Source organism: Manis pentadactyla, chromosome 8 (genome assembly GCF_030020395.1).
Source record: "Manis pentadactyla isolate mManPen7 chromosome 8, mManPen7.hap1, whole genome shotgun sequence".
Taxonomy (NCBI): domain Eukaryota; kingdom Metazoa; phylum Chordata; class Mammalia; order Pholidota; family Manidae; genus Manis; species Manis pentadactyla.
In genome coordinates, this window is record NC_080026.1 from 140,822,026 (window position 1) to 140,839,288 (window position 17,263).

Below are 17,263 nucleotides of genomic sequence, written 5' to 3' on the forward strand. Positions count from 1 at the left end.
GGACTGGGCAGCTCCCCGGACTGGGAACTGGTGGGGCAGAAAGAGGAGCACCAACCACTGGGAAACCCCTTTGCTCTGCTCCCTTCCTGAGCGGCGGCCCTGGGCCTCAGCCTGTGGGCTCCTCCCTGGTTCCAGGACCTCCTGGATTGCATCTGGTGGGTGTCATCACACCTTCCTATTCTGGTTCTGACTGCACCTCCCAGCCTGGGCCTCAGGTCTGTGTGCCTGCAGTGACTCAGCTCTCCCTCCTGCCGCCAGGCTCATCTGCCTTGAACCCTGGCCCACTGCCCCCACAGGAACAGTCCCCAGCCCGCTAAGCAGATCACCCTCCTTGAATCTGAGGTTGGGCTCCATTTCAGGGCTGAGACCCACTGAGGAAGAAGCTAACATGCAGGGCAGCAATCTAGGGGATGCAGAGGGGTTAGAGGAAGAGTCTGTTCCATGCAGAGGGAAAAGGATGGTAGGTCTGGGGGGAGAGGAGCAGGGGGTGAGACTGGACATCCAGGCCAGGATGGAACATGTGGATACTTTGAGGCCTCACTCTAGACACTAAACTTCATATTACTGAAGAGCTGCAGCAGGGATGTGGCACACATCGCTTGTTGGAGATTATTACCCTGTGTGAGGAGGGGTGAGGTGGACACCACGCTGTGATGAATCTCAGGGTGTCCATGGGGACGTGGCCCTGGGCCAGGCAGCAGGATGGAGAGGCTGTGAGCGCTCCTGCCTACTTCTCTGAGGGGAGCCTGTGAGTTGGTGACACCTGAGTCTAATGAAGTAAGAAACTATTTAAATTCTGGGAGATTCTGACATATGAAAGCATCCTGACCTACCTATACAGACCATTAACCTCAAACTCTTTTTCAGATCAGCTGCTGAGGAAGAGAGACTCTGAATAGACTAGTCAATGGCCATGAGTGACCAGATGCAGTGACAGAGTTCACTCTGCACGGTTTCTCAGCAGCGCCACAGCTCCGGGTGCTCTTCTTCGTCCCCTTTCCCTCTCTCTACACCATGGCACTCTCTGTAAATTACCTCATTGTGGCAGCCATTGCCTTTACCTCCAGGCTCCACACCCTCATGTACTTGTTCTTGGTCGACTTGGCTGTTTGTGATGACGTCTGTGCCTGCACTGTGGTGCCCAAGATGCTTGAGATCCTGGTGGCAGAGAAGAGAGGCATCTCTTACTGGGGCTGCGTGGCCCAGGTGTACTTCCTGACGTGGTCTCTAGCAGCAGAATTACTGCCCTTCACCACCATGGCTTATGACCGCTACCTGGCCATCTGCCAGCCTCTGCACTATGGATCCATGATGAGCCCCAGGGTGTGTGTGGTGCTGGCTGGGGCTGTGTGGGGCATCAGCGTGCTCGGTGCTGGAGTCAATGCCTGCCTGATTTTACGGTTGACCTTCTGTGGGTCCAACGTGATCGATCACTTCTTCTGTGAGATTCCCCCCTCTGCTGCTGCTGTCCTGTTCCTCCACGTACTTGAATGTCATCATGTCAATTATGGCTGACATCTTCTTTGCTGTGTTTTATTTCCTACTTACCATGGTGTCCTGTGGCTTCATCATCTCCAACATGCTGAAGATGCGTACAGCCAAGGGGAAGAGGCGAGCCTTTTCCACCTGCTCCTCCCCCCTCATCGCGGTCAGCATGTACTACTCCACCACCATCTACACCTACCTGAGCCCCGGCTCTAGCTACTCCCCCGGGATGGGCAAGGTGGTGGCTGTGCTTTATTCCACTGTGAGCCCCACCCTGAACCCTCTCATGGACACTCTGAGGAACAAGGATGTCAAGGAAGCTCTCAATAAAGTTTTTACACTTTTAGCAGAAAAACTGTAATTATTTTGTTTACAGGTAAGGGCTGGCTCAGGGCAGCTGAAAGTTCCAAGTCCTCACAAGCAGAATGTGTTCATTAGGTCCCATCCTGTATTGGGAACCCAAACTAGATTGACACGCAGTGTCTCCTGTTACAAATATAGGCTCTAGACATTCTTGAATCTACGCCAATACAGATAGAGCCCCTGGAAGTCTGCTTGATATCTAACAAGTGTAGAGCTTTAATAAATGGATGTTTGCAGGAACTATTGGTAATAAGATGTGCACTTTGAGTCAAAGAGGAAAACATGGCACAAACATGATCCGACTGTGGGGACAGTCTCCCAAATCCCCAGCACCATAAAAGCCTCTGCACACAGCACTTTGCTGTAACACTTTCCCAGATGCCCCTGCCAGTCTGTGAGGCTCTTGGGAGACAGTGGCCGTGTCCAAAAGTTCAGGGATGCAGGTTGAGGTGAAAGGAAACATGGAGGATGAAGGGGCCATGGTGCTCAGGGGAGGGCAGAGAAGGGGCTGGGCATTAGAAATGGGGGCAGATGCACCTGTGGGTTGCAGGTGACACAGGGAACTAGTTGTGTCCCCTACCAAGGGGCCCAGCCAATGCTCCTGCCCAGAGGAGAACAGTGGTGACCTAAAGGACCACCAGGGATTTTAATGTGCCCTGCAGGATGTGCACCCCTGTACAGATGACTTCCATAGGAATTGTTTCCACCGAAAGCCAGTGCAGCCCCTGGCCTCTCCCTGCTCCACAGAATGGTGCACACAAGGCAGCCACTCACAGTGCAGGGTCCCCCTCTGCAGGGGATGGAGCAGAGGGACCTGGGCAAGGTGCCAGGCCACATGTGGCAGCTGAGGAGCGCGGCCTCTTTCCCTGTGGTCCTGCAGGAAACACTGTGAGGAGTTGCTGCAAGGGGAGGCCAGTGAGGGGCAAGGGACAAACAGCGCCACACGGGAGTGGAAGGACTCCCCCTTGGCCAGAGGTCTTGCCCAGTTATTTACAGAAAAGAAATTAGTGTCAGTTCCATGGTGGGAATTCTCAGTGCTTGTCAGTGTGTCTGTGTGTGCATGTGTGCAGCACATTTGGGGTCACTCAGTGTTCAGTGACTCTAAATTCACTTTATGTTCACAGTTCATCATGTGGATAATCACAAGTCAACATTTGGTGGGTATAGTGACATTCCAAATTAAAAATCCCTTGCTGATATAGTTAAGTTTAAGTTGCCTGAAGCAAGGAACTCACCCTGATGTGTACTGTAGACACCTGATGGATGGATGAGTGGATGGATGGATAGATGGACATATGAATGGATGGATGCAGGGATGGAGGGATGGAGCGATGGATGGAGGGATGGATGGAAGGGTGGGTGAGTGGATGGAAGGATGTGTGGATGGATGGATGGATGGATGGATGGACGGATGGACAGACAGATGGACAGATGGATGGGTGGATGGATGGATGGGTAGGTAGATGTAGACATATGGAGGGATGGAGGGGGGATGGATGGATGGGTGGGTGGGTGGGTAAGTGGATGAGGGGTGAATGAATGGAATGGAACAGGAAAGTATGTGGGAGGGCTGGTGGACGGTGGGTGGGCTAAGGGAAGGTGGTAGGACAGATGGAGGCATTCACAGAGTGGCTGAATACTTGAGTGTGTACCACTTCCCAGAACACAAACCACTCTCTCGAAGAGAAGATGCCCATCACATTGCCAGTTCTTGCCACAATGAACCATTTGTGATGGGCTGGAAGTTGAGCACAGTAGCAATTGTCAATTGTCAGTATGGTGTTCACAGAAGCTTAAGCATGTTCTTACAGGTTCTGATGAAATTTTGAAGATGGACTTCCTGTGGCCGTGTAGAAGAACCACAGTCAGCTGCCTCTTTCTGAGGTGCCGCCAGCATGGCATTGGCTGTGCGTTCAGAGACAGGGCAGACTCGACCTGTGTGTCCTGAGCTTTCCTCTCCCACGTTTTGTCCAAAGGTTGTGAGGATCCCGCTCACCAGCCCTTAACTCCACAACACGTACACGTGCTCAGACCTCCAGGCACACATCAGACTCACATGAGTCACCTCTTGTCAAGAGCCCCGGAGCACTGATAGAATCTAAAGCAGAGGAGAAGGACTAGAAAGAGATATCGGAGGACTGGAGGCATCCAGGCAGCCATGTGGCCCGAATCCCCACAATATACTTTTGCAGGTGGTGTTGAAGTGCCCACCTGGAGTCCCCTGAGTGTCACCTCTGGTCTGCATGATGGCTTTTCTCTGATCTGCGGTCCTTCTTCCTTTGGATTCACTCCCTATAGTCTCCACGCACCCTCGTTCACCTGATGTTTCAAAGAGAACTAGGTACTAGACTTTTAAAATGTGCAGCATTGGTCAGTGGGGAGGAAAACAGCAAAGGGGGCAAGGACAGAGGAGACCTGCTCCCAGGCAGACAGGAGCCTCCACACCTGGCCGTGTGCCCCCGTCCTGACTGTGGCCTCCAGCCCTGGGCACCCACACCTCCTCCCTCCCACCCTGGTCTCAGCCTTTTGCATCATCAGCACATGCAGCAAGGACACAAGTGTGCCAGCACCTGAGTGTGCCCAACACCGTGAGGGAGGAAGCACTCATTCACACCAGGAGGCCCACACCCTGAAACAGCCGTGGGCCATCACCGGGACCCCACTTCTCCAAAGCACAGGAAGGGCCCTGACAAGCCACATTTTAGACAAGGAGAGGAGCAGGTTCGTGGGATGGCACTTCTCCCCGTTCTCTGAGAGTCTGCGGGCTTCCACCCATCAGCCTGTAGCTGCCCATGGCCCAACATTCTCACTGAAGCACAGACGCAAGGGCCTCCACGCCACGGAAGCAAGGTGTCGTCAGCATGACTGTGTGTGACACTAGTGCATGAACTGCTGTGCAGATGCCAGTCCCATTCCAAACAAACACTCATGTCCTTCATTCATTCCATAGACATTTCTTGAGTGACACTGTGTGGCCACTCTTGTCCTGGGCTGAGGGCTCCAGGGGACATGGCCCCAGGATTTGGCACAGTGCCCATCATGGCTTAGCTAACAACTGACCAATGGGGCGAGGGAAAAGGAGCCTTCAGTTCCACAGGCTTGCACTTGTTTTCAGATGTGAGCTGAGCGTAAAACTACCAGACACGGCCTGGTGTGTTCCCAGCGGGTTAACAGAAGCACCTGCTGTGCCAGGGGGACCAAGTCTGGGTGACCTAGGAAGGTGACTTGGGTGACTCGTCAGCCTAGCTTATGATTCCTAACAATGGGCAAAACCAAGTTTCTATCCTGGATATTTCAAGGAATTGCAATTCATTGCTGTAGGTTCTATGTTTCCACTTCAGAAATACCTTAGCACTTAAACAGCGAATTGGTCATTGATAAGTGAATAACATATTTATCTCCCTACTAATTAATTTTAAGAATCCAAATAGGGGATGATGAAGTATAGGTTTCCAGCGAAATACTTAGCAGTTACTCGGGTTCGTGGATGCTCTCTGAGGAGGGTGAAGGTGGGGAGGACCTGGGGGTGGCACAGTGACAGGGTGTCTCAGGTCTCCCACCCCCACTGAGAGGATCCAGGCTCAGGGCTCCTTGGGGAATGCCTGACCCCAGGGCTGGGCAGGGAAATGCCGATGAGCCTGGAGCAACTTGTATCCCGGAACACAAGCTTGGAGGAAGAAGGGAAGGATGAGTCAAGGTTAGAGAAGCTGGCCTGAAAGAGTTTCTGACTGTGAAAACAGGAATATTTCGAGCAAAGAATAAATAATGATCGTGTTGAATCATATCCCAAAGAATAAAACAAACATTGTGAGTCCACACTGTTGTAGGAGCACAAATAAGTGGGCGAAGAGGCAACACTTCTTCACAGAAGAATTCCAATCGATGCATGCAGGAGGAATGAGGGAAACAGAACATCGCCACTAGAGAGTGATGGCCACGTGAGACCCACCAGTGGTGCTGAGATTTGTGAGAAGCAGTTGAAGGATGCAGAGCATGTGGGCACAGTCTCCCAGTCTCTCCTGCAAGACTTTTGTGATTTCAAAGTGAAAATATTAGCTTCCTGGTGGGGATCCTGCAGCCGTGGTCATGGCCAAAATCTTCAGAGGAGACACATGGACGTCGTGCCCCAGCACAAAGCAGGGAGAAGGGCACGTGGCCTGGGGAGCCCTTCCCAGTGACGCAGAACCTCCACCCAAGCACAAGATGGCATCATGCAAACCAGCCAGAGTCATTCTGCAAAAGAAGTCATCAGTAAATATCTCAAACTCATGAAAGTAAACGAACGGCAGTGAGCCCAAGGAGGCGTGACAGCGGATGGGAAGAGGGGCCCTGGACTGCAAAGGGGCGTTTATTGGAAAGGGGTGAGGCTCAGATAAGTTCTGTGACATAGTTAGATAATCTCGTAGCGAGGTTAGTATCCTAATGCTGACACACATCCAGATGTTACAAGGTAATGTAAGAGCTTAGCAAAACGGGAAGGTAGCAGAAGGTAACTGTGCTGTTTTTTCACCTCTCGTGTAAATCTAAAATCATCTCAAAATTAAAAATGATCCTCTCTCACTATTTTGTTTCCACTCCCAACAGTTTTGCTTTGCTAACAGCATTTGCACAACCTGAAATCTTTGTCTTGGGGGAGGAATTACGAGACCAGAACTTGCTGGATCCGTCAAGTCCACTCTAGAAAACATGACATGTCAGTTTCCTGGGGCCCCTGTGGTCCGGACTTGGGAAAGGCAGCCTAGACTACTACCACCAGGACCCCAGAGCCCTGCGGGCGGTCCTGGCACAAAGCACAGAAGCCTGAGTCCAGGGCTGCCTGGCCGGGCTCTCCCACCTGTAGGGTCTGGAGAGGAGCAATCTCAGCTCCTTCACCAGGCACAACACCTCAGCTAGCCTGTTCCCTTGCTCTCAGCGTTTGCCACCAAACATGGCTATCCTTCCTTTGGAAGGACGTGAGGCTGGAGGAAGTTGGATCCATTCCCTCTGAACGGCACCAGGAAGAGCGCCCTTGTCCCAACCCTCCCCTGGGTGCGTCTCCAGTGGAACCTGGGTGCTGAGAAAGGTCAGGCCTGGGTACCTGGTTGCCAGCACGTGCGGCTGCTGGACAATTCAGTCTAGGCTTTTCACACTGCCGTGGAGAGAAGCCCACCCACCCTGCTCCAACAAGGGCCCTAAGGAACTGCTCGCAGAGGACGTTTGGGGACATTATCTTTGGCAACCAGTCACAGCCAAGTGCTGGCGCCATGTCAGCCAAGGGACTTGGAGCTGGACTCCCAAGGGACAGCAGCTTTCCTCAGTTACATCATACAGATCAGGCTGTCCCCATTTAAACTGGGGTTACTGATGCCAGCAGCCACCTCTGGACGCTGAGCAGCAACACTGTGGCCACGCTGGAGCCTGCATGGTGTGGTGAGCGTCCCGGGAAACCTCTGCCTCCTGCTAATGGCTGGATGCTTGTGCAATGCTCAGGCAACTGCCATCCGGGTGTCAGAGTCCATCTGTTTAGGGATGTACCTGGAATATTTCAGTAGTTAAAGAAAAGCCTTTGAAAATGTTTCCCACTTTAAAAATGATGGTGAACCTTTGTTTCTACCTTTCCAGTTGTTAAAGAAGACACTCATTTCCCGGCGTCTGTGGGAGCCCCGAGACCCTGGGACCCTCCTGTGTCGGAGGGACGTTGGTGAGTGTCCGGGAGCACTTCTGAGGTCAGGGAGGGGCTTACTTGGCTCTCACAGTGTGTGAACCCCACGAATGAGGGAGGCCTGGTCCTTCCATCCAGCAGGGTCTGCAGCTCAGGCCCGGGGAGTGGGGGACAGGGCCACAGGCTCCATTTCTCTGTGTCAGGTTCCTCCCCAGGATCTCTGCAGGAAGCCAGCCTGCAGTGCCTAGGGAGGCACACGTAGGGGCATGATGTTTACATTGCTTGTTCTAATCTTTTAGAAAGTGGGCATTTTGTTTGTGACAAGAGTGAGTGTAAAGTCTTTCTCATGATTTCACAGAAACAGCAGTGACAGATTGCAGAAGTCATTCCCATTCCAGCCATGCAATCTGGAGCAGAGTAAGGGAGGGATCACTTTCCAGCTGCTTCTCAGAGGCTGACACCCCCACGCCCTGGTGCCTGACCAATCTCTCCGGCCCTCTTACTGAGTCACCTGTGCCTGCATCTGCCTCTGTCCTGTGGATGGCAAGTGAGTCTGGGAAGGCAGACCCTGCACGTCCCTGCTGACCTTGGTGGAGGCACCCTCTTGCTGCTCACAGCTGCTGCCCCTGTTAGACCCTAGGCTGCTGCTTTGGGGGTGTGAGGCACTCCCATGGCCCAGGGCACTCTGTCTGGGTCCCTGCAGCTGGGTACTGGTAGCTGGGGCACTGGGTGTGAGCCTGGGCTCTGGATGGGACACGGGTCTCAAGTCGGACTCCAGGGGTGGGTCTCTGCCCCGCACCGAACCTCTGAGCTAGGCATTCCTCTGGTTGCTTCTGGCCTTGGTCGAGTCTGCACTAGGGCTGCCAGAGGAAATACCGGTGCCAAGTTAAGTTTGAATTTTGATCAATAAATAATGCTCACTATAAGAATTTCCCATGCAGTACTTCAGTCATACACTAATAATTAACTCACTGTTCGTTTTAAATTCAAACTTAACTGAGTGCTCAGTATTTTTGTCTGCTACTTGGCTTCCCCGATCTGGGCATACATGGGGCTCAGGGGCTGCAAATAAATGACTTGGCCTCTGACCAGTAACCTAGCTGAGATCTGTGTGGGGACAAATTGCCTGTTTGTTGCGGGCAGTCTGCACGGCCTCTGTGGGAGCAGAAGGCAACTGGCCTGCGGCCCCTGCGGGCTTGGCAGGTGGAAAACAACTGAATGAAGGAGCCATTTCTGGAAGAGGTGCCAGTGTGGGCTGGACCTGGCTGCTTGTTTCTTCTGTCACACTTTGCTTTGTGCTTTGAGATGAGAGAGGAGAGATGCAGAATGGCACGCTGAGGTTACAGTTGCACAATTATTTATTCGCAGCTCTTATGGAGAGGGAGCAACAGAGGAGGTTGAAGTGGTGTCTGAAGTCTGTTTATTTTGGGGGTGTTTCTTCTTCCACATGCCCCGACCCAGGATGTCCCCGTTTTGATGGGGTGAATGTGGGAAGGCTGCTGGGAGCTCATGCGTGTGTTCCAAATGCCCCCTGCCCCAGGGCAGTGAACCGTTCTGCCACTCTCTGGCATCTGGGAGCAACCCTGTAGGAAGCAACCAGTGACTGCTTTCTCTACGCAGCCACTGCTGTCATGGTCACCTGGTGGTGAGTGAATTCACATTCACCAACTTCTGTTGTGCATCCCCCGTGTGACAGGTGAGGACCTCGTTGCTCTCATAGTGAGGGTGGGCATCACCCACCTGGCCCCTCTTACTAAGTCAGAGGACTTCCCACCAGGCGTGCACACCCGCTTGGCTGCAGCTGCAATCCCCGAGGCAGGCTGCCGGGACTCACCTGTCTATTTAAGTGGCCTGTGCTGAATGCATTCATTCTGGGATGAGGCTCCCTGAGGCTGGGTTCTGCAGAGAACAGGGTGCTCAGCTAGCCAGGGACCCTCTCCCAGCGTGCAGGTCTGTCTGCCCTGTAGGCATTGTGGACAGTGCCTGGTAGTCTGGTCTGGATGTCTGCCCACCTGCCCTGGGGCATCTCCTGACAAGGGCTTGTCCTTGGTGGGGTTGAGAATGGTGAGAGCAGAGCCCCAGGGAGCTCGTATGGCTCTGGGGTCTGTGCCAGCTCCGTGTCCCAACAGTCCAAGGAGACCCCAGTCTGCAAACAAGCTCAGCACCTCTTACCTTCAGGATGGAAATTCCTCCTAAACCCCTGCTGGCCCTGGAAGTGGGTCTCGCCGTGTATTTCTGGAGCCTGGGACTGCCTCTCATATGAGTTCATCTTACGACCGTGGTACCATCTCTCTGTGTCCCCCTCAAGCTGTGCCCATTGCAGGACAATCTTCCCGACACAAACGAGCCGGGCATTGCCTTTCTCTGCCCCTTGTGTAGGGTATGTGGAGGCTCCCGACCTGGGCCTGTTCACCTTGGGGTCTGGACTTACCTGGACACCCTGCTGGTCCAGAGCCTGTAACCTGGGGTTAAAATAAAAATACCTTACAGGGCTCAGGAGCATGAACCCCTCAATGGCAGCTCCTTACCTTCCTGCCCTTTTCTTATGTTTTTTTTGGGGGGTTCTTAGAAACATCAATTTTATCAGTGTCCTAAGATGCTTCCATGTATACGTTGTGGGCAGGCTGTGATTCCTTTCACTGAAGCCTCTGCACAGGAACAGACATCATCACCAAAATGTAAAGGTAGCCTGCAGGATGGGAGAGTAATTATCAAACATATATCTGACAAGGGGATAATATATAAAATATATAACGAACTCACACAACACAATAGCAAAACCTCCCAAATGTTCCAATTTTAAAATGGGCAAAGGACCTGAAAATACATTTTCTCAGAGAAGTTCTACAGGTGGCCATAATGCAAAGTGCTCCACATCACTAGTCATCAGGGAAATGCAGATGAAAGCCACAAGGAGATACCGCCTCACGCCTGTTAGAACAGGACAAGAGGTCATAAGTGTTGGCGTGCATGTGGAGGATACGGGGCCCTCGTGAGCTGCTGGTGGGCATATAAAGTGGTGCAGCCAGTTTGGTAAACAGTCTGGAGGTTGCTGTTTCTTTAAGTCAATGAGCCAAGAACATTTTACTATAAATTAAAACATTAACGTCATTGTTTTCCTTTCCAGAGTGAATGCTCATTAAATGTAATCAATTATTTTTAATTTTTCAGTTAAAAATAAAAACCACCCATTCCTTACAAGGAAGAAGGGGGCCCCAGCAGACGTAATCAGCTGTTCCCCATGGCATCTGGGAACCAGACCGCTGTGACCCTCTTCATCCTGCAGAGCTTCACCGACGACCCCTGGCTCCGGGCTGCCCTCTTCTGCCTCTTCTTGGCCCTGTTTGCCGTGGCCCTAGCTGGCAATGGGCTGATTATTGCTGCCATCCGCTGCAGCCCCAACCTCCACACCCCCATGTACTTCTTCCTGGTCAACCTGGCCATGCTGGACATGATCTGCACCCTGTCCATCCTCCCCAAGGTCCTGCAGAGCCTGGTCGGTGAGAGCACCATCACCTTCTGGGGCTGCTTCAGCCAGATGTTCTTTTTCACCTGGTCGCTGAGCTCAGAGCTGCTTCTCTTCACCGCCATGGCCTACGACCGCTACCTGGCCATCTGCCGCCCTCTGCATTATGGCACCCTGATGAGCGGGAAGGTCTGCCTCACCCTGGCCGTCTTTGTGTGGTCCACAGGGACACTCACTGCCTTCGTGCTCACGGGCCTGGTGCTGCGTCTGTCCTTCTGTGGCCCCCAGCTAATTGCACACTTCTTCTGTGAGATACCACCAGTGCTGCTGCTCTCCTGCAGCCCAACTTTCATCATTGATGTAATTACCATCACCACTGACATGTTCCTCTCCGGGATGAACTTCCTGCTCACCATGACTTCCTATGGCTTCATCATTGCCAGCATCCTGCGTATCCGCTCAGCAGAGGGCAAGCGGAGGGCCTTCTCCACCTGCTCCTCCCACCTCGTGGTGGTCTCTGTGTACTACTCCACCGTGCTCTACACCTACATCCGCCCGGGCCTGGGGTCTGCTGGGCTCCTGGACAAGGCTGTTGCCGTTCTGTATACCATTGTGACTCCCACTCTCAACCCCCTTATTTACACCCTGAGAAACAAGGAATTCAAAGCATCCCTTAGAAAACTCTTGCTGTTCTTCACCAAGTGACTCGTGAAGAGGATGCAAAAGGTCTGAACTTCAGAAGCAATGGGACCACAGCCTGAGAAATCCCCCTCATCTTTGTCCAAATGGCTCTGTATGTAGAAGGTGGTCACTCTTTGTACTTTACTTAAGAGTGATTCATTAGCCTTAAATGTTTGCTGAGCCTTGAAGCAATGCTTGCACAGTAATAGAATAACCATTCGCACATTCAGTTCTCTTCACCACTAAAATATTTCTTAGACTCATTTAATCAAATCCCACTGTTTGCTAAAGCACAAATACAGGTGCATTTAAATGTATGTCTGTTTAAATGTCTCAGGCCACACAAGCAATAAAACATGGGCAAATTGTCACAGTGATGACACACATGCTACACCATACTTGAACCTGCTGTAAGATTCTTGGTGTCATAGGTATGGTTGCCTTTTCATCTTTTCCATTTTATTTCATATTTATCAGGGGCTTCATTCACTGCGTAGTCCTGAAAAGGAAAACTACCCTTAGCAACCAGAAGTGTCGCCAGTCTGAGCTTCCCACCCTCTGATTTTTTGGACCCAGGTCTGATGGCAATGCCCAGGATGTTCAGGCCCAAGCAACCAGCCTCTTCCTAGGGCTGCTTCTTGCCAGGGGCTCGCTGTCTTCCTGGCTTTGGCAGGAGGTTTTGTGCTCCATGACTGTCCTGTGTGACAAGCTACATGTGATATGTGATGTCAGCACAACTCCTGCCCCCATCAGGTCTGGACGCCTTGGCCTCACTGCAGACACGTAGACATAGTGTGGGTCACATTAGCTTTCTGGGTCTCTCTTTGGCACATCTGGCTGTGGAAAACTCTTGTATATCTAAATCCCTATGAAATAAAACTACCTTAAAAGTCACACTTGTCTCGTTTCAGCCACCATTTTGTACCATAACAACCTTTTGCTTGCTGAATATGACGTTTTGTTTCTTGAGTCTCATTATGAATATGAAAGGATTTCTGTAGGCTGCATTTGTCCCAACACATTAAAGTTGAGATTCTTTCTGATATTCAAATGGTCACGGTTTTGCCAGCAAATCCAGCACTATAGTGGGAACTGTCACGTGAGTTTTAGAATCACTTGTCAGTTTCTCCCAAAAAGCTTCCCAGGCATTTAGCCAGAGAGACCATGGGGCTCATGTCTTATTCTCTGCCAGATCTCAGGTTCACTGTCTCAAAAATGTAAGAAAAAATACAGAATCAAGACAAAAATATACTAGTGTGCTCAGTGCCTCACAAAACTGCTATTAGGCATTCAATCATTCACTTTTTCTGTGTTTAAAAAGAAGGCATGCTGGCTTCTAGTTAAAATGGAGTACTAGGAAATAGATTTACTCCACAGCCTTAAATAACAACACAAGTAGACAATATACATGAAAAAAACATGTTTTCCAGATCTACTGAGGATGTCAAATGCACCATCAAGAGCAGACCATGAGAGGCTCCTAGTGGCAAAGAGCAGCTCAGACACTGTTGAGCTGTCCAAGTTGCTGGTTCAGGCATCTACGTAGGTGGCTGAGGAGAGCCGTTCTGGAGGGGGCTGCACCCAGTGTGGCTGAGGTGCAGGTGGGCACCACATTCTGGGCTAGAACCAGCTTTCCCATCAAACCTTGTGAGGTACATTCCCACAAAGCTGAAGGCTGGGACCTCTTTCTTCTGTCTGTTCTTCCTCTCCTCTTCTAGTGTCCCATTGTGCATACACTGATATGTTTAATGCTGTTGGTTCCATATGTCTCTGGGGATCTGTTCATTTTTTGTCATTCTTTTTCTCTCTGTTCTTCAGATTGCATAATTTCTATCAGTCTGTGTGTAAGTTCACTAGTTGTTTCTCCTCTGGTTCATTTATATGGTTCAGTCCTATTGCCTTTCACATTTCAGTTATTATATTTCTAATTACAATATTTCCATTTAGTTCTTTTAAAAATAATTTTTGTCTTTGATCTTCTGTATCTAATGTGACCTTGTCATGCCTTCTTTAATTCTTCCTACATGGTTTCCTTTTATTCTCTGAACATATTTATGCAGCTTCTTTGAAGTGTTTGTCTGCTAAGCCCAACAGCAGGACCTGCACAGTTTCTATTGTGTGCTTTTTTTTCTGTGCATGGATCACATTTTCCTGATCATGGGAGAACTGACAAGAGGAAGCTGCTTTAGTAATGTCGTGGTAATTAGTGGTCTTTGCCCAAACAGGTCCAGTGGAGGGAAGGTGCAAGGCAGACCACAGTTGACTAAGGAAGACATGCAAGTGTGGAAACTGACAGAGCCCAGCTGGACTCCTCCTTCCCCAGGTCTTGGGAATAAAACAAAAGGAAGCGCTGGGGAATACATTTAACTGTCAAATATGCCACAATCAGTATAGCAGCTACCTACTCTTTGTATATATGTGCATATAAAGAGAGAGGGGTCTCACTGACATGTGAACTGAGAACACTCACCACCTCCACCAACAGGTAAATGATGTAGTAAAGGAAAGAATACTCACATACCAGCAACCTTTTTCTGTTGCACTTCACTGTATTGCACTTTGGGGATACTTCACTTTTTACAAATTGAAGGTTTTTTTCACAGTGGTAGGTGGAGCAAGTCTATTAGTGTCCCTTTTCCAAGAGCATTTGCTCATTTCATGTCTCTGTGTCACATTTTGGTAATTCTCACAATATTTCAAACTTTTTCATTGTTATAGTACTTTTCATGGTGATCGGTGATCATGCGATCCTTGATCTTACTACTGTAATTGTTTGGGGTGCCATGAACCCTGCCATATAAACCAGCAAACTTAATCAATAAATATTGGGTTTGTTCTGACTGCTCCACTGACTATCCATTCCCCATCTCTCTTCTTCTCCTCAGGCCTCTCTGAGACACAACAATACTGAAATTAGGCCACTTAATAGCACTGCAACAGCCTCTATGTGTCCACAGGAAAAGAAGAATCCCATTTCTCTCACTTTAAATCAAAATCTAGAAATGCCTAGGCTTATCAAGGAAGGCATGCTGAAAGCCAAGACAGGCCAAAAGCCAGGCCTTTTGCACTAAAGTTAGCCAAGTTGTGGATACAAAGGAAAAGCTCCTGATGGAAATTTAAAAGTGCTCCTCCAGTGAACACATGAATGATAAGAAAGTGAAACAACCTCGTGGCTGATAAGGAGAAAGTTTTGGTGGTCTGGATAGAAGATCAGGCCAGCCCTACATTTCCTTGAACCAAAGTCTCATCCAGAGCAAGGCCCTGATTCTCTTCAGTTCCCTGAAGGCCGACAGAGGTGACAAGGCTGCAGAAGAAAAGTTGGAAGCTAGCAGAAGCTGGTTCATGAGGTTTAAGGAAAGAAGCCATTTTATACAACATCAAAGTGCCGGGTGACTAGTGAGCACTGATGTAGAAGCCACAGCAAGTTATCCAGATGATCTGAGATCATTAATGAAGGTGGCTACACTAAACAACAGACTTTTTAAATTTTGTTGTCATTAATCTACAATTACATGAAGAACATTATGTTTACTTGGGTTCCCCCTTCACCAAGTCCCCCACACAAACCCCATTACAGTCACTGTCCATCAGCATAGTAAGATGCTGTAGAATCACTACTTATCTTCTCTGTGTTGCACAGCCCTCCCCATGCCTCCCCCCTACATTATACATGCTAATCGTAATGCCCCCTTTCTTCTTCCCCACCTTTATCCCTCCCTTCCCTCCCATGCTCCCGAGTCCCTTTCCCTTTGGTACCTGTTAGTCCATTCTTGGGTTCTGTGAATCTGCTGATGTTTTGTTCCTTCAGTTTTTCTTTGCTCTTATACTCCACATATGAGTGAAATCATTTGGTGTTTGTCTTTCTCCGCCTGGCTTATTTCACTGGGCACAATACCCTCTAGCTCTGTCCATGTTGTTGCAAATGGTAGGGTTTGTTTTCTTCTTATGGCTGAATAATATTCCATTGTGTATATGCGCCACATCTTCTTTATCCATTCATCTACTGATGGACACTTAGGGTGCTTTCATTTCTTGGCTATTGTAAATTGTGGCTTTTGGATGTAGAGTTCTATAGATGTCTATGAGGTCCATCTGTTTTAGTGTGTTGTTCAGTGCCTCTGTGTCCTTACTTATTTTCTGTCTGGTGGATCTATCCTTTGGAGTGAGTGGTGTGTTGAAGTCTCCTAAAATGAATGCATTGCATTCTAGTTCCTCCTTTAGTTCTGTTAGTATTTGTTTCACATATGTTGGTGCTCCTGTGTTGGGTGCATATATATTTATAATAGTTATATCCTCTTGTTGGACTGAGCCCTTTATCATTATGTAATGTCCTTCTTTATCTCGTTACTTTATTTGTTTTGAAGTCTGTTTTGTCTGATACTAGTACTGCAACACCTGCTTTTCTCTCCCTGTTGTTTGCATGAAATACCTTTTTCCATCCCTTGACTTTTAGTCTATGGATGTCTTTGGGTTTGAAGTGAGTCTCTTGTAAGCAGCATATAGATGGGTCTTGCTTTTTTATCCATTCTGTTACTCTGTGTCTTTTGATTGGTGCATTCAGTCCATTTACATTTAGAGTGTTTATTGAAAGATATGTACTTATTGCCATTTCAGGCTTTAGGTTCGTGGTTACCAAAGGTTCAAGGTTAGCTTCTTTACTACCTTACTGTCTAACTTAACTCACTTATTGAGCTATTATAAACACTGTCTGGTGATTCTTTATTTCTCTCCCTTCTTATTCCTCCTCCTCTATTCTTTATACATTGGTTGTTTTATTATGTGCTCTTTTGTGTTTCCTTTAACTGCTTTTGTGGGTAGTTGATTTTATTTTGTGCCTTTAGTTAGTATTTGGTTGGTCTGCTTTCTTTGCTGTGATTTTATTTTCTCTGGTGACATCTATTTAGTCTTAGGAGTGCTCCCATCTAGAGCAGTCCCTCTAAAATACACTGTAGGGGTGGTTTGTGGGAGGCAAATTCCCTCAACTTTTGCTTGTCTGGGAATTGTTTAATCCCTCCTTCATATTTAAATGATAATCATCCTGGATACAGTATTCTTGGTTCAAGGCCCTTCTGTTTCATTGCATTAAATATATCATGCCATTTCTCTTCTGGCCTGTAATGTTTCTTTTGAGAAGTCTGATGACAGCCTGATCGGTTTTTCATTGTAGGTGACCTTTTTCCTCTCTCTAGCTGCCTTTGACACTCTGTCCTTGTCCTTGATCTTTGCCATTTTAATTACTATGTGTCTTGGTGTTGTCCTCCTTAGGTCCCTTCTGTTGGGAGTTATGTGTACTTCTGTGGTCTAATCGATTATTTTTTCCCCCAGTTTGGGTAAGTTTATTTGAAGAAATAATTGCTGTACACTTTCTATCCCTTTTCCTCTCTCTTCTTCTTCTGGGACCCCTATAATGTGGATATTGTTCCTTTTGGATTGGTCACACAGTTCTAATAATCTTTCATTCCTGGAGATCCTTTTCTCTCTCTCTCTCTCTGTCAGCTTCTATGCGTTCCTGTTCTCTGGTTTCTATTCCATCAATGGCCTCTTGCATCCTATCCATTCTGCTTATAAACCCTTCCAGAGATTGTTTCACTTCTGTAATCTCCTTCTGGACATCATCCCTTAGCTCT

The 17,263-nt window shown here is 49.0% G+C and overlaps 1 protein-coding gene and 1 pseudogene across 3 annotated transcripts; both read left to right on the top strand.

The window, feature by feature from the left end:
- Positions 1-441: 441 nt before the first annotated feature.
- Positions 442-1,854, top strand: LOC118934271 (olfactory receptor 13A1-like; annotated as a pseudogene).
- Positions 1,855-7,861: 6,007 nt separating this feature from the next.
- On the top strand, positions 7,862-12,524 carry LOC118934295 (olfactory receptor 13A1-like). 3 transcript variants are annotated; one of them, XM_036929676.2, is made up of 2 exons: positions 7,862-8,036; positions 10,692-12,524. In XM_036929676.2, the coding sequence occupies exon 2, from the start codon at positions 10,731-10,733 to the stop codon at positions 11,658-11,660; it is 930 nt and encodes a 309-aa protein (XP_036785571.2). In that variant the 5' UTR covers positions 7,862-8,036; positions 10,692-10,730; the 3' UTR covers positions 11,661-12,524. The 3 variants fall into 3 exon arrangements, with proteins under 3 accessions (XP_036785571.2, XP_036785570.2, XP_036785572.2); XM_036929675.2 differs by lacking the exon at positions 7,862-8,036 and adding an exon at positions 8,721-9,185; XM_036929677.2 differs by lacking the exon at positions 7,862-8,036 and adding an exon at positions 8,721-9,134.
- The last annotated feature ends 4,739 nt before the right edge of the window (positions 12,525-17,263 follow it).

Excerpts from the sequence above, each read along its gene's own strand:
- LOC118934295 (XM_036929676.2), top strand. The coding sequence starts at position 10,731 with ATGGCATCTGGGAACCAGACCGCTGTGACCCTCTTCATCCTGCAGAGC.